A 17,107-nucleotide genomic window follows, 5' to 3' on the forward strand; every position below is an offset into this window, starting at 1 on the left:
TGACTATATATCAAGGAACCTCGAAATAAGAAAATCATGTTCAATAACGTTAGTTAAATTGGGATGTAAAGTCCATCAAGATTTATTTGCTCAAAGAGTCATTCACGGTTTTAAACAGATAAAATGATTTCTTTACACAAGCTGGACAACTACATCAGCATATCGCAAGTTTCGCAACAATCCCTGACCTATAATGTTTGCATTAACGTTTCAGTTACTCACATAAACAACAAACAGAAAAACTCTCGTGCCGCTAAACACTGCCGTGAAGCTCCGCCCTGTGCTTCCGAAATTTGTCACGTCCCCGAATCCGGATTGGCTTCTTCTTCTTATATGATTCCGGCAGTGTAGACGCTGCTGAGCGTATTACTGCCCTCCACGGGTCAAAGTTTGTACTAAATTCTTACATACAATCCTGTGTCATGCAGGAATTGAAGAACTGCTTTGGAGATCAGTTTATGCTCATCACTGTGTCCAAACAAAGAAAAGACAGAAAAAGCCTTAACTCCATATCCTGACAGTTTACTAAAGAGAACATTTCTTTCAACCCTATACTTTCTGCATTCCAGGAAAACATGCCCTACAGTCTCAAGACTCCCACATTCACACAAGCCAGAAACATGCTTCCCTACAATGTGCAAAGAATAATTCAACCCACAGTGCCCCAATCTCAATCTGCACATTTTAACTGAGTCCCTGCGGGACAAAAAGTTACATGAGCATCTTTTCCTAACTTCAGGTTGTATAGAAAAGTAATGTCTACCCCTAATTTCCTTTTCCCACCCTCTCTGCCATTCTTTTATTAAACTCTCTTTAATTTTTTCTCTTAATTCCACTCTTCCTAATAATAAATGAACATCTACTTCTCTTCCTAAGCTCTCCTTTGCAATATTATCCACTCGTTCATTCCCACTCACCCCAGCATGCCCGGGGACCCAGCAAAAACTGATGTTGCAAATAAACCTAGTACTAAAAACCACATTCAGGATGTCATTGACAATGTCAGGACGAGATTTAGATTTTCCTACTTTTAAATTATCTAGAGCACCTACAGAATCAGAGCAGATAATAACTTCTCTAGGTTTGACTTCCTCAATCCACCATAGAGCCCATAGAATTGCCATTAATTCAGCAGTGAGGACAGAACTTCCATTAGAAATACGCCGACTAATTTCCAACCCTAACTGTTCCACATACACCCCAAATCCAGCTCTCCCACTAACTGGATCTCGAGATCCATCTGTAAAAATAATCATTGTGCTCTGCCTAATTGAATTAAGATATTCCCCTATTTTTGGTGCCACTTTCCACTTATCTTTTTCCTGTAAAAAACCCAACTCAATATTAATTTCAGGCAACATCCAATATGGTATTGGTAACCAGCTTGTGTGCTCTAAAATACCTCCTTGATCCATACTCATCTTCCCTGCCCACTGATTTACTATGACAAAAAATGTATTATATCTATAAGCTCCAGCAACCTCTTGTAACAGACACCTTGCTGGGAAGGTATGATTACATCCACTAAGTTTTACCCAGTACTGTAACCCTAATTTAATACGTCTCAACCATAAGGGCATTTCTCCCATTTCAATGAGAAGTGCAGGAACTGGGGAAGTTCTAACGGCCCCACAGCAAAGCCTCAAAGCCCTTGCCTGCACCCCATCTAACCTAGATAGAACAGTTTTGGAGGCAGATCCATACACAAAGCACCCATAATCTAGAGCAGATCTAATCATGGCCTGATAAATTAGCAGCATCGTCTCTCTATTAGCCCCCCACTCACACCCAGTCAAACTTCTCATTACATTCAAAACTTTTTCACACTTCAGCACAATTTTATCTGCATGCACAGCCCAAGTCATACGTTCTTCAAACCAAACGCCTAAAAATTTAAAAACCTTTACCTTCTCCAATGGAGACCCATACATATATAGCCCTAGTTTTGGTAACTTTCTTTTAAAACCAAATATTATATATTTAGTCTTAGAAGGAGAGATTTTAAAGCCCCATGTGTTTCCCCATTCCTCTACAGATAATAACACTCTTTGAATCTGTTTTAAAACAAACTCTACATTACGCCCTCTTTTCCAAATGGCCCCATCATCTGCAAATAAAGATAACCCAAAACCTCTCTCTACCTTCCCAAAGATATCGTTGATCATTATATTAAATAACACTGGACTAATTACACTTCCCTGTGGGGTTCCATTTTCTATGCCCACAGTCTTGGAACTAACATTACCAACCTTTACTTGAATTGTTATCCGGATTGGCTATTCTAACTACTACGTAATATCGGAGCTCTCGGAACCAATTGGCCAATTTTGTTTAAATTTAACTTACAATGTATCAAATGAGGAACTCAAGGCCGGGTTTGTCCTTACATGCTTGCTAAAATAATTATAATGCAATAATAATAATTCCGCCCCTCCTTCACTTCCGGTTCTGGCGCTGGGGTTCTGAAACTGGTGGTGCTGCCTTGCAGCCATAGCTGTCCATAATGAAGGTTAGATAACTCGTCCGCACTGCTGGCGACGTCCGCACCTGGCGGCCATCTTGTCACAGGCAGCTGTACTTCCACAACTTGCTCCATTTTCTACCAATTTTCAAACGGTTTGGTTTGTAATAAACGTCATAGATATGTTATGACACTGCCTACTTATGAATAATAAGTATATAAATAAATAATCATTCAGAATTATAGCCACGTTAATAACGTTTGTAAGAAACCAAACCGTTTGTAAATCCGTCAAGATTTCTAAGAGTATTTTGTTTTCGTGCTGTTCACGAGCTGCCTGTGACAAAATGGCCGCCAGGTGCGGACGTCGCATGGGACGTCGACCTCCATTGGCCAGCAGCGCAGACGAGACTTCTAGCCTTTATTATGAATATCATGCTAATATTAATATGTTCTCAGACCCCTCAGATGAACCGAGATGAACCCATGCGAACTTCCGAGTTGTCCTACAATGTGGCGTCATCGGCACTCAGGGAAGCGGCTTTACAATCTGCTCCGTTTTGGCCAGGCGGTCATTTTACTGCAAATTACAGATGTAATTTTATAATTTATCACACATATCCTGATTTCTCATATGTTGGAAGCTTCTGGATTTAATGAACAGTGGCTCAGTTATAATGTTCTGCAGTGTGCATAACTCGTTCAGTTATCAACAAATGTAAACAAATTATGCTTACAGCATGTTTATATTAGTATAATTATTTACATAAAACCCATAAATTCTTTTCTCTCACCCCCCCACCCCCCCCTCTCTCTATACCCCCCCCTCTCTAGATGAGTAGGCAACAACGTTCAGAGGGTCGTGCGAAACAAACGTCATAATATAATATATTAATATATAATATAACACTTTCATGTGACATAAAGACGTTATATGTGGTAATATGCAAATATCTACAGCTGCTTTTGAAACTATAATTTCAAAACATGTTTAGCGTGTTCTGAATCATTCGTTTCGGGTTGTGAAGTGAGTGCAATGACGACCGTAGGCTACAATCCAATATTATGCAACATTCAAAACTCCCAGTCTAAAGAAATAGCGGTGTTGTAAAATATTGTTAAACGCACACCACAGCTTGTCAACAAGTCTCCTCCTCCCTCTCTTTCTTCGGAGGATCAGTCACGGTTACGGACTGTGGTGGAAACTTGAGCAAACTTCACTCCAGCACATGACTGTGCGAGAAAATGGCTGGACGTGTGAGCACAAGCTTGCTGGCTTCTTTGGTCAGGGAAAACATTGTCTTAAGAAACAAGAAATGTTTGCACAAAAGTGTTGTGTTCATCTCACGGTGTCATGCGAGGTCTCAGTCCAGCAGCGCCAGCATCAGCGCGGCTCAACCGGACCTCAGCTCGCATCTCGCTGGAAAGACCTACACAGATCTATATGAACTATCAGTCAAAGACCCAGAGACTTTCTGGGGATCCATCGCCAAGGAAAGATTGAAATGGACCAAACCTTTCCATCAAGTGACGGACTGTGATCTGTCTAGCGGGAAAATCAACTGGTTTCTTGGAGGGCAATTGAATGTCTCGGGTGAGTCGCACCTTTTCTTTACTCTTGAGTTAATCCACTTCCCAATATTTCTTTCTATCTGAACAAAACGTTATGCGTGTATTTTATCTTAACTGGGATTACATTACATTTTCCCATGCTTTGTAATTGCACAAATAACAACTTTTTTTGTCAGCAGTAGTAAATAATTCCTCTTATGATTGACAGTGAATTGTTTGGATGTGCACGTGGCAAAGGATCCAGACAGAGTGGCCTTGATTTGGGAGAAAGATGAGCCTGGCACAGAGGAAAGGATCACATACAGGTACATTTGCTCCTGACTCCTGTCCTGTGAAATTAATTCACATGTGGCAAGTGGCCTTATCAACCCCCACCCACAGTTGTACATTTTCTACACACAGGGTTATTGCAAGTGTTTTTTAAACCAACTTTTATGTTGCTGTTGCTGTTTCTTTTCTTTAAAAAAAAAAAAAAATTATGAGTATTGTAAGTATTGACTAGCAGTCTAGTTTAGTGACTAGTAGTCTGTTTGTCACCAGTGCTTATTCATATCACAGCATGCTGGCTGCTTTGCTTCTATATCCCAGTATATAAAAGCTTTTATTTGTATATTTTCCATTTTAATTTGAAAGTTTTACTAATATGTTATGTGCTTTTGTCATTTTTATTAGTTTTTCCCTATATATTTTTAAGTTTGGTATAAGTTAAATACTTAGTTCAATATTTTTCATCCAATATCTATATTTATTTCAGCTTTATTTCAATAATTAAAAACAAGTTATTGAGAACACTGCAAGTTACTATTCCAGTGGAATTGAGAACAAATGGCACATTTTGCTGTTAAATTCTTTTCAAATGCATATGCTCATTTCCACTAGTTTTTCCTTTTGATTTCTTTTGCCATAAGTCACACTTAAAGTTAAGTTACTAACAACACTAATAATTGAATTAATAAGACAATTAATTGCAATCTATCTTTAGCAAATATCAAAAAGAATATCCGTTGTTCGTACTGTTCTTTATAATGTTAGAGATAGAAAGGGTTAATGTGGTATTAGAGCACACAACTGAAGATTTTTGGATTTCTTCACATGCACTTTCTGGTGGAGAACAAAGGCTGGTTTTGAGGTTCCTGTGATGGAATGTGAGTTCCCCCGCTCTCTAGTGCCTGAAGTAAGGATTGGATTTTCCTGGCTGTGTTTCAGATTACTGCTGTTAACAGCAGGCTAAATATTTACAGGATCTACTGTCCTCACTGTTACCAAAACACAATGGTCAGGAGGCCAGTTTGCTCTGATCTAGCCTGCTCACTGAACCTTGAAAATGAACCATTTCTCATCTTTTATTACAGAGATGTGAAGATTAGTTTCCCCTAGTATCTCTTGTTCTAGGTCAGATGGGAAACATTTTGTGTTTTGTGAAGCAGCAGTCAGATTGCACAATCAGTCTATGTGTGCAAAGGATTTCACCGTTAGCACAGCGCCTGTATGCGTCACTTCCCTGCTTCCAAACGTAAACAGGAAGTTAGAAGACATTGATTCACATTAGTATGAAAGTGAAAGTGTTTTTATTCTGATCTCACAACCATATGGAGAAGATCAAAAAAAAAAAATTGAGGCGTGACGTATGTAGTGCAGGCTGTACGTGTCTGTTTCTCATTTATGATCCGTTGAATGATGATTAACTGTTTCCTCGTATTATGTTCAGCAGGCCAACAAAATCTTTCCAGTACTTTATTATAGTATAAATAAATACATCATTAAACTGGCAGTTTGATATCAATGTGCATTATGACCATGATGTCACTACTATGTTCAGCACTTGAACCACTTAAAACTGAATCATCACAGATTACTTTCCCACCCGCATTATTTCCTGTTACTCAGCTGTATGTTTATATCTTTAAAACATTCAAATGTCAGGGAGCTTCTGGAGATGACCTGTCGTCTTGCCAATACGTTGAAGAGTCAGGGAGTCCAGAGGGGAGAGCGGGTGGCCATCTACATGCCTGTGTCTCCCATGGCAGTAGCAGCGATGTTGGCCTGTGCCCGTATCGGTGCCGTACACACTGTGGTGTTTGCAGGGTTCAGCTCAGAGGCTCTGGCAGGCAGAATTCAGGATGGTGAGTAAAATAATGTGGGCTTTTTTTACCAGCTGTAAAATCTTTTTTTGCTAGAGCAGTACTACAAATTGATGCAAAAAACAAATTGTGATGTTTTTAAACTAACAGCTTTTTTCATGTTATTTCAACCTTGGCCACATGGGGATTTTTTTATCCCCTTACGTGCACTGATGAGTTGTGCACATGTTTAAAATATAAACATAGTCAATTTTAGTTTATTGTTGACTATTGAAATTGTTTGAACATAACATGGTTTAATCTTTAAAGTCCTTTCCTAGTTACTCAATTCTGGTAAAAGCCCTGCATGCTTTTCAGGGAATACTGAGCTTGACTGAAAAGTCAGGTGTGTTTCCATGTTATGAATGTTTTATTCATGCTACATTATAGCATTGTAAACCCTAGGAAGAGCATCATGGGATGTGTATGTGTATGTGATGGTCTGAACAGAGATAAGTTTTAGAGGGCGTTTGTTTTCAGACCTGCCTGTCTTTATCTTATTTATTAAAACAGACACTGAGCAGATGTTTCTTTCTGATCTTATTCGATGTAATATGAACAAGTAAAGTCCAACGACAGCACTTGTGACAGGTTTCTTAAAATATTCCAAACTATAAAAATATTATCAATTGCTTTCTTAAAATGACCTTAAATTAATTATGTTTACACATACAGTGCTATCATATCTAAATTTGGCACCCAGTTTGTGGTAACAAGCACATCAGTTCAGTGGCTGTATCAGCAATTGTACACTGTCAGTGAATGTCTGTTCTAGTGTCTGTTTCATTTTATCTTTCTCTCCAATACACACAGCCCAGTGCAAGTTCGTCATCACATGCGATCAAGGCATTAGGGGCGGCCGTCACTTCGATCTGAAGTCCACGGTGGACAAAGCAGTGAAGAGCTGTCCGTCTGTCCGGCATGTGTTTGTGGCCAAGAGAACTAACAATAGCTTGCCAATGGGCAAACTAGACGTTCCATTAGATGAGGTAAATCACACAACAATGACCTCTTGCAGTGTACAGACATTAGAAAGCCAAACTAGAAACATTTAGCCAATATTTTCTGAATTGTTGAACTTCTCTCTGCCAGAGCTCAACAACAAGGCCAGAAGAATGCCTTATAATTTCCAGCTGTTATTGCAATATAATATAATAAAGAAAACTTTATTATAAAACTAAAGAAAAAAAAAACAAACATTGGAAATTATATTATAAGAAATACTATTTTTTTTTAAACAACAATACATACAACACATGAAAATAAATATTAATAAAGCCTAATCAACAAATTACACATTCTAAACCAGAAATTTTAAACTGCAGTCCGTTGCTTTTTTGGGGTTAAAACTTATCCAAATCATACATCCATTATCATACATATTTTGAGCATGTCTTTGCATCATTACGTCACATCTGTACACATAAAGAAGAGTCTCGGCTAGTTGGATATATTGCGTTTGAGGATGTTAGAGGTGGAGATTTATAGTCTTTTCTCACAGCACTTGATATAATTAAACTTATCAATTTGATGGTGGATCCAGAAAGTTCAAATGACAATCATCAGTGTCAACAGATTCACCCGCTGTAAAATGCAAAAGACTTTGTTCGGACTTCGGTGTGGCTACAAAAAAAAAAGAGACTGCAAATAAAGACATCATTAAAGTAGTCCAGAGACTGTCTTACGTCATCAGCGTCACTGAACGCGGATTGACAACAGAACTGGAAGAAAATACAAAAAAAGCCATAGTTTTTGTTGTTTTTGGACCAAAATGTATTTTCTATGTTTCAAAACATTCTAACTAACCCACTGATGTCACATGGACTACTTTGATGTCTGTATTTCCTTTCTGGACAAGGACAGTATATCGTACACACGGTACACCGCATCCTCCCCCATTGAACTTATATTTACAGAATTAACATGTTATGATTTTATTTTAAATTAAATATTAAAACAGCACAAAAGTAGTTTAATAATAAAGTAATCAATGACTAATTAATACTTGATAATTAATGTCATAGGTTCTAAAATTGCTCTAAAACCAAAGCCATATGTCTCACCAAGTTGTTCCAATTTAATGTTGAAATCACAAAAATTGAGGTTCCTATGTGGTTTTGTTTAGGCGCTATATAAAAAATAGCCACCCAGTTGGATGTGTTCTCCTGTCAAAAAATAATACATTTCTGTCAGAATATCACTTATGTCATAATAAAACATTCACCAAATATGAAAGCTGTTAACATGAATTTTCGACCATTAAACATGAATTTTGAACAGTACCCGTTTTTGTCTTAGGACAACTTGATCCACTTCACATGTTGACTTGTTGACACAATAATACAAGAATTTAAAATAGTCTAATGAGTACTTTTTCTGTCTGTGTCAGGTGATGTCGAGACAGTCTTCAGTGTGTGATCCAGAGCCCATGGACAGCGAGGAGATGTTGTTCATGCTGTATACCTCAGGCAGTACGGGTAAACCCAAGGGCATCGTTCACACGCAGGCTGGTTACCTGCTCTACGCTTCCCTCACACATCAGGTATGTCACTGTGCTTCTCTGATCACACTGATGCTGTCACACTGGCTGAAGATCACAAGCAAAGTGCAAAAATAAAAATGAATATATGTACTGCATGTGTATGTGTACACACACACACAGATGAGACAAAACATTATGACCAGTCACAGATAAAGCCAATATCATTGATCCTATTAAGGTCTGAGTATAAAGCTTTTTTATTAAACCTACAGTGTCTTTAACCAAATGTAATATGTTGTAGTGTAATAATAAAATACAATCAAACTTTTTCTTCCTTGCTCTGCATTCTGTGTACAACCTGGCAACCTTCATCAAATGTTTTATGTTACATTTACATAACACATTTATAGCACATTTACAAAAACATGCACAATGAATATACATTCAGCAATCAATTATCTGAATAGCTTTAGAGGGTGTAATGTTTGTCCATTTGTGTAACTGAATACCTATCTGTGGTTGCAGTATGTGTTTGACTACACACCTGGAGATGTGTTTGGCTGTGTTGCTGACATCGGTTGGATTACGGGTCACAGTTATGTGGTGTATGGACCCCTGTGTAATGGAGCCACTTCTGTTCTGTTTGAGAGTACACCCGTGTACCCCAATCCAGGTGATGTTTTTTTGCATCCGTAGCAAGCAGTTTGAATGGTGTTTTGACAATTCAGAGCCACCGAATCACGAATACGAAAAAACGCATATGAAAGTTTCAGACTCAGTGTGCACAAGCCTTTACTGTCCCTCCCAGCCCCCCAGAATGCAGGAACTTCTTTTGTTCAGCTGACAGATAAGATCTTGTAACCTGTGTAATGTGCCTTTGCCTTATCTGCAGTGCTTTTATGAGTGTATTTTAATGGAAATGAGTCTTCATGAGTGGCCATAAAGCAGTGCTCTTTACAATTGTTGTCTTCCTGCTTTTCGAAAGCCTCCGTTTCTGTACTGGTATCAATTAGGCAATGTGCTTGTGTAATATTAGGTTTTAATTAGTCATAATTACTGTTGATGTTCATATTTTTTGTAAGCTCGTAACTTATGTGTTTTTTTGAAGTTCAATGTGTTTGTAAATCAAACACTTCATTATCTTTGTCTTGACTGTGTTTTGTGACTGTTTTAGGTCGTTACTGGGAGACAGTTCAGAGGTTAAGAATAAACCAGTTTTATGGAGCTCCTACTGCTATCAGATTACTCCTGAAATATGAGGAAAACTGGGTGAAGAAATATGACAGGTCATCACTGAAGACACTTGCATCTGGTGAGTCTTCAAAAGTTGCATTTTATTGATTGCATTTAATTGCATTTTAAAAAATATACAAAAGAAAACCATTTCTTTTTAAATTTTAATGATTTAAAATAAAACATATATTTTCAAAATAAATCTTCAATGATTTTGAGATAAATCACAATTTAACTATCTATTTTTGATCAAATAAATGCAGCCTTGGTGGTGAGCATTAGATGCTTACCCACTGCAAACTTTTAAAGGGCAGTGTGTATTAAACACACACCCATTAATATGATATTTGTCTCCTTGGTCCCACACAGCCAACAAAATCAAATGAAAAATTGACCTGCGCTGTAAAAAAAAAAGTTAATTTCAATGTGAATTGTATTTTTAATTATCACACATTAAAAAAAATAAAATTCCAATAAACTGTTTTTTAATTATATAGTTAGAAAATTTCGTGTTTTTTACTCATAGTGTAAATGCATCTTGAGACTTAAAGGGTTAGTTCACCCCAAAATGAAAATTCTGTCAGTATTTACTCACCCTCATGCTGTCCCAAACCTCTATGTGTTTATTTGGTCTGCTGAACACAAATGAAGATATTTGGAAGAATGTTTTAATCAAACAGATCTCATTCCCCATTGACTACCATAGTATGTATTTTTTCCTATGGTAGTCAATGGGGAATGAGATCTGTTTGATTAAAACATTCTTCCAAATATCTTCCTTTGTGTTCAGCAGAACAAATAAACACATAGAGGTTTGGAACAACATGAGGGTGAGTAAATACTGACAGAATTTTCATTTTTGGGTGAACTAACCCTTTAAATGTTTCACTGCCGTTTAGTTACAGAAGTGTGAAAGTCAGTGAAAGTCATTTTATCATTTAACACTTTTTATTACTTGAGGTGGATTGCACCTGTAGTAAAAGGGAAAAGGTACATTGCAATGGCACAATGGGGATGGGGAACTCATCAGCTCTCCAGTTCAAAGGTCACCGTTTTCAGGGTTTGAACTGAAGAAGTACAATATCTGGACTGGTATTTCAAGCACAGATATTGTACTTCCTCCAGGGAGAACATTCAGCCACAGTTAAAGTTTAGCCTGCTTACTCTAGATTACTTTTAATGAGTCTAGTCACAAAGCTTTTGAGTTCAACAATGGGAAATCTGACTTTGCGCCAAACATCAAGGACACTAGATCGTGTGTGCACAGCCGGTCTGGGTTTTGTTGGCCCCTTTAGGACCTGTCAGTTCCACTTGAAAAGATAGGGCTAAGATTTCCTTGAATTGCTAAATCACTCCATCATACCAACTTAGAGAGCAAGTGCAGTGTTTATGGTCGATGAATTTGTTTTTATAAATGACCATGTGAATGTGTGATCTGTTGGCAGTTGGAGAGCCCATTAATCACGAGGCGTGGGAATGGTTCCATAATGTGGTCGGGGATGGACGATGCCCTCTGGTGGACACATGGTGGCAGACAGGTAAAAGGAAATTGCTGCATCTGTTCTCGTCTGTATAACACACCCTTGATCTTCAGTCTGGCAGCAGTGATCAGATGATTTACTATGCGTGACGTTATTCAGAAATAAATAGATCGTTCACCAGTCCTCTCTCTCTCTTCAGAAACTGGCGGTGTGTGTATCGCCCCACTCCCAGCTGAACCGGGAGCAGAGATCCGGCCTGCCATGGCTATGAGACCCTTTTTTGGCATCCAGCCGGCACTGCTTGGGGAGAAGGTGATTTATTCTTGTTTATTTGTTTCCTGACTCACGGCTTGGTCACTTGGTCATTTATAGCAGTTTCTGTTCCTCAATTTCACAATACTATTAGAAAAATGGCCAAATCTAAGTAAAAATAAAAAAAATAAATTGTAATTCACAACAAAAAAAGTAATATGACTGATGAAGTGGCTTTGTGAGATAATAAAACTGATTTTTCTGTGTTTTTTATAGTAGTTCTAAAATTGTTCTAGACACAGTAATTGTTAGCAGACTGTCCTATTCAGACCTAAACAAGGGTACTATTTGTCTTTTGCTCTGCCTGGCTCTGCCTGGATCCAATGCACTTAGCTTCTCCTGCTGTGTTTAAAGAAAGCTTTGTATTACAGACCTCTATGGATGTCAAATTCTCTTCTGTGCGGGTTGGTGGGGGAAGAGTAATAATAATGTGTGCTGGAGCAGGGATACAGATTTTTGCCCCCTCCCATGAAGATCAACTGAGAGAAATCTCAATGCGCGAGTTTTAGTTTTGTGGAATAATGGCCAACCTTTTGGTTCTTCAACAGGGACAGATAATAACAGAAAATGATGTCAATGGAGCTTTGTGCATAACCCAGCCATGGCCTGGAATGGCCAGAACCATATTTGGCGACCACCAGAGATTCGTCGATGCATATTTCAAACCGTACCAAGGTGAGCCAGGCCCCTGGGGCTCGTGAATCTTTTTGAAAAAAAGTTTTAATACTTGTTAAATTATGTTCTTTCTGACTTTGTCTTTTAAGTGAGGGTCCTGACTGGGAAAATCTTTTTGAATTTTCAAATGTGCTTTCTGTTGTTGTGAATTGCACTCACAATAACTCCATATAAGTTTTTACTTCATAAAAAGTTTGAAATCAAAGTCGACAGATAGTGATCAGAGGTATAAGTTAGTTATAGGTATAAGTTAGGATAGTTCACTTTGAAATTAATTTTTGGTATGTTTTAGCTTACCTCAAGTGCATCCAAGATGTAGGTGTGTTTGTTTCAGCAGTATTTTCAATTGATATTTTTAGGTCAAACCGTTCATGTCTATCAGTCATATAATGCAGGTTTAGGGGGTCCACCTCAAAGAGCATGCATAGAGAAGTCTAAATTAAACATCATTTAATGACTCGTAAATGTAAGTACACATTGATGGCCTAAGACACGAAACGAGCGGTTTGTGTGAGAAAACGAACAGTTTTTATATCGTTTTACCCTCTTGTAACCATAGCCACAAAGCACACGCGCCCTCAGATTACTTGAACGTGGCTGTGGTTACAGGAGGTAAAATCTTTATAAAAACTTCGTTTTCTCACACAAACCGCTCGTTTCGTGTCTTAGGCCATCAATGTGTATTTACATTTATGAGTCATTGAATCATGTTTAATTTGGACTTCTCTGTGCATGCTTTTTGAGGTGGACCCCATAGACCTCCATTATATGACTGATAGACACCAACGGTGTGACCTAAAAATGTCAAAATTGAAAATACTGCGGAAGCAAAGACACCTGCATCTTGGATGCCCTTGAGGTAAGCTAAAACATGCCAAAAAATCATTTCAAAGTGAACTATCCCTTTAAGGTGTTAACTGATGCCATGCCATAGGTCAGTATTTTACGGGAGATGGGGCGTACCGCACCAAAGACGGTTACTACCAGATCACAGGACGAATGGATGACGTCATCAATATCAGTGGGCACCGGCTGGGCACCGCCGAGATAGAAGATGCACTGGTGAGAGCCGAAGTTCATTACAGAATTCGTAATTATAGAAATTAATTACATGCAGGGTTTTTTATTTTATTTTAAATATGAGTGTACGTACACAATAAGTGCATTGTATCAAGTGATTACTTTAAATGTTAGTACATAGTAGTTAAGGACATCTAATATATAGTGGGACCTATATTATTATGATGATTTAAAATGTTCTATAGAGAGTCTTTTACAGAGCTGAAGCAAATGTGCACTGCTGTTTATAAGTTTGGAGTCAGAAAGATTATTTTTTAAATTAAATGAATACTTTCATTCAGCGATGATGCACTGGATTCAAATAAATGCTGTTCTTTCTAACTTTTTATTCATCAGAGAAACCTGAAAAAAATGTGTTTTCAATATCGATAATAAATGACTATTTCTCTGGCATCAGGATGAACATCCAGACGTTCCTGAAACTGCAGTGATCGGAATTCCTCATGAGATTAAAGGAGAAGGTAAAGCCCCCGACGATCTCACCTTTTTTCATTCATGAGCCATCTGGAACACACGCACCCACCCAAGCCAGCAGAGACCTTTTGACCCACAATTCATTGTGTGCATTACAACACCCTTGGCCATTGTGAAAAGAACAATAATAATGAAGACACAATTAACCGTCACAAAATATTCAGTGTTTAAAGCAAATGGGATTTTACCTTGCCTGTTTACATTTCTCTAACTTTATCTTCCTGTCTTTCTCTTTCACCAGTTCCATTTGCATTTGTAGTTTTAAAAGAATCTGCTACTGAGAACCAGCAGGCTGTTGTGGGAGAGCTGAGACTCCTAGTGGCTACTAAAATAGCTAAATATGCCGTCCCTGATCACTTCCTGGTAAAATCAGTAACATCTTTTTTATTTAAACTTTATGTATTCAAGAGTATTTACAAAGAGCGATTATGACTGATCATAAAATCAACCAAAATATGTTGTCTTAATCCTCACTGTCTGCCTGTACAGATGGTTTTAAGATTTATTTGTTTTGTCAGCTGTGAAGCATCTTTGCTCTCTTCTTTAAGGTTGTGAAGCGTCTTCCTAAAACACGCTCTGGAAAAATCATGAGGAGAATCTTGCGAAAGGTCGCCATGCACGACACAAGCAACCTGGGGGACGTCTCCACGCTGGACGACCCCTCTGTCATTTCAGAGATCATTGAGGCACAAAAGCACTACAAAAATGATCCAACAAAGAAGTAGAAAAAGACTGTTGAGATGTTGCCACGTTTAATTTGAGGATCTATGAATATGATACTGTGATGACAAGTAATTCATGTGTAAATATGAGAGTAGCAACAATGTTGGCTACACAGAAAGCATAAATTGTAGGTCAAATGCTTTGATATGTAGTGAAACATACACCTGAATCCTTGAGGTTTGCACAGTGTTCTTCCTGTAGGCAGAGATTTTCTGTGGAACATCAATATTTTGTTGCTGCAGAAATATTTTGTTGCTCATGAGAGAGGATTTTATTTTTTTAAGGTGCTCAATCAGTTTGTCTCCAGGTAAATCTCACCTCGCTCATATTTCCTTGTTTTCTTGGAAGCGTCTTTGGAGTTTTATGCCTTAATTACCTAATGTTTATGACAAAATAAACATGATATAACTGATTAATATTCAATCATAAGTGGAATTTTATATGTTACCATTTGATTCTTAGTATTTTCTTAGAATAACAAAATCTGTATTTTGAACATTAAAAATGTTTAAAAATATATACGGTCTGTTTTTCCTTAATTTCTAAAGCACTAATATTTGCAATCAAAATTATTCAACCCCAGAGACTATAATAATTTACAAATGTAGGCTTTTCTAAAGATAGATTTCTTTAAAAATGGCATCTAGAAGTTTAATATCACATTAAAAGTGATAATGTCAATATGTAATGTTTTAGAGTTATATGATTTTTCGTGTAATAGACCATTTCACAAGATGTAAACAACACTGGTCCAGAAACACTTCCTGTTTCAGTTTGTAACTGTTTTCTTTATTTCACATGTAAAGAAAACATCTTAAAGATGTTTGTTTAACTTTTTGATTCAGTTTTAAATGTTCTGTTGGTTGTATTTTATCCCAGCTTTTATGTAGTGTTAAAAAACTGAAACAGGAAGTGCTTCTGGACCAGTGTTGTTTACATCTTGTGTTGCTGTCACTTATTTGTATGGTATGGTACAAAATTGCATAAAAACACAATTAAGCCTTTGGAAACTCTATAACAAAACTGAATTAGCTTGTGCTGTTACAAATACATACAGTACATACATTTAGCCCATGCAAGTGCTAAAATTGAGTTGCAAATATGGCCAAGTCAAAATAGCTCTCAAAGGCGATAGTTAACAAATTGTTTTAAGTCTAGCTATAAGAATATTTCCAAAACACTGAAAGTTCCTAGAAGCACAGCTGGCAGCCCTTTTCATAAGTTTAGAATTTGTTGTACTAGAAGAAAATTGAGGGGAATAAAATGTTTGATCAGAGAAACTGAGAAAACCCCATCAATTTACTGCCAGATGACCTGATGAAAGGAGGAAAAAAACACAATGCAGAAGAAGAACAATAGACAACATGGCAGCAAAATGTCTTGCAGGTAATTTAATTTCGAATAATTTTGACTTTCCACACAATCGAACATACAATCTTAGTCAATAAACATTCACACACAGGTCAAGATTCAAGAACGGTGGCTTCACAATAGCGCCATCTCCCGGTGAGAGAGGGAATGTTGAATGTCTCCTGGCAAATAAATGCAGTCAAATGTGAAGTGATTCAAATATATAGTTCATAAATAAAGTAATTAATCATTGTACATAGTTTTGAAAAAAATATCAGAAATGAGAGATTAGTAGTGCAGGTATAAAATTAAGTCTGTTTGTACTATGTTCTGTAAAATATGAGTGCAAATAATGAAATATAACAAGTCAGAAACAACAGGTGTCAAAACAGACACTATGATGTTTGTAAAAGAGAGAAGACAACATACAGGTGGCAGAATGTGAACCATTTGTGAACACAATTACAGTAACTAGTTAAAAAAGTAAGTGCATTAGTTTGTTTATTTTCATTATTTTTTTTCCACCTCTGAAAGATGATTTATGTCTAAAACTTTATTTAAAAAAAGGAAGCATATATAGAATAACATGCAATATTCCATATCTTCTCATTATTTTAACGGCTGTGGAAGTTTGTGAAGCAAACAGACATTGTCTTGTTACTACAAGACATGGAACTCCCAATGATCTAAAAGCTCTGTGAGCAAAGCGCAAAGGCAGAAATACGTTGGAAAACAACAACAAAAAAACACGTAAGTTAGAATACAAAGAACACGATTGTACTCAATTTCTTTAGATTAATTTGTTTATATTACTCATATATATTTGTTTAATATATTATTATTACTTATCTGATTTTTTTTTTATTACTAACACCCTATGAAACCAGCTGTAATCTAAAATAATTTCACAACATAGAAATATATTCTATTCTATTAAAAAATCGATTAACATGGACCAAATTGTTCACATAATATATTTTGCGAAAGACATTAGAGCGGATATAGATTACAAATGGTCTTTTTGTAATTGTGAAAGAGAGGCTATTGTGCAAACGTCCCTGTTCATCTTTTTTTTTTTTTTTTTTTTTGGTATGAGATTTCACAATTTCAAAGTGTGAAAATGAATTGCAACCTAGTCTTAAAT

General features: G+C 37.0%; 2 protein-coding genes across 3 annotated transcripts in view; one reads left to right on the forward strand and one right to left on the reverse strand.

The window, feature by feature from the left end:
• Positions 1–2,696, reverse strand: part of hhat (hedgehog acyltransferase) — a 35,149-nt gene extending 32,453 nt beyond the window's left edge. The window contains exon 1 of one of the 2 annotated variants that reach the window (XM_089120380.1): positions 2,347–2,696. The gene's annotated coding sequence lies outside the window, so the exon portion shown is untranslated. Of the gene's footprint in view, positions 1–222; positions 2,239–2,346 lie in introns of those variants that run through there. The other variant, XM_039693905.2, reaches the window with a different exon arrangement.
• An 895-nt stretch (positions 2,697–3,591) lies between these two features.
• acss1 (acyl-CoA synthetase short chain family member 1) lies at positions 3,592–15,130 on the forward strand. Its single transcript, XM_039693383.2, has 14 exons — positions 3,592–4,055; positions 4,242–4,338; positions 5,957–6,156; positions 6,967–7,142; positions 8,543–8,695; positions 9,161–9,308; positions 9,810–9,947; positions 11,314–11,406; positions 11,549–11,661; positions 12,210–12,336; positions 13,271–13,398; positions 13,814–13,877; positions 14,132–14,253; positions 14,439–15,130. Exons 1-14 carry the CDS (start codon positions 3,707–3,709, stop codon positions 14,613–14,615), a joined length of 2,085 nt encoding a protein of 694 aa, XP_039549317.2. The 5' UTR covers positions 3,592–3,706; the 3' UTR covers positions 14,616–15,130.
• The last annotated feature ends 1,977 nt before the right edge of the window (positions 15,131–17,107 follow it).

Source organism: Pimephales promelas, chromosome 15, assembly GCF_988280905.1.
Source record: "Pimephales promelas chromosome 15, fPimPro1.hap1.1, whole genome shotgun sequence".
Lineage (NCBI taxonomy): Eukaryota > Metazoa > Chordata > Actinopteri > Cypriniformes > Leuciscidae > Pimephales > Pimephales promelas.

Bases quoted from the DNA above. Each gene is read 5' to 3' on its own strand.
- acss1 (XM_039693383.2), top strand. From the start codon at position 3,707: ATGGCTGGACGTGTGAGCACAAGCTTGCTGGCTTCTTTGGTCAGGGAA. The intron at 4,339-5,956 runs GTACATTTGCTC...TTCAAATGTCAG, and splicing joins GAGGAAAGGATCACATACAG to GGAGCTTCTGGAGATGACCT. The intron at 9,309-9,809 runs GTGATGTTTTTT...TGACTGTTTTAG, and splicing joins ACCCGTGTACCCCAATCCAG to GTCGTTACTGGGAGACAGTT.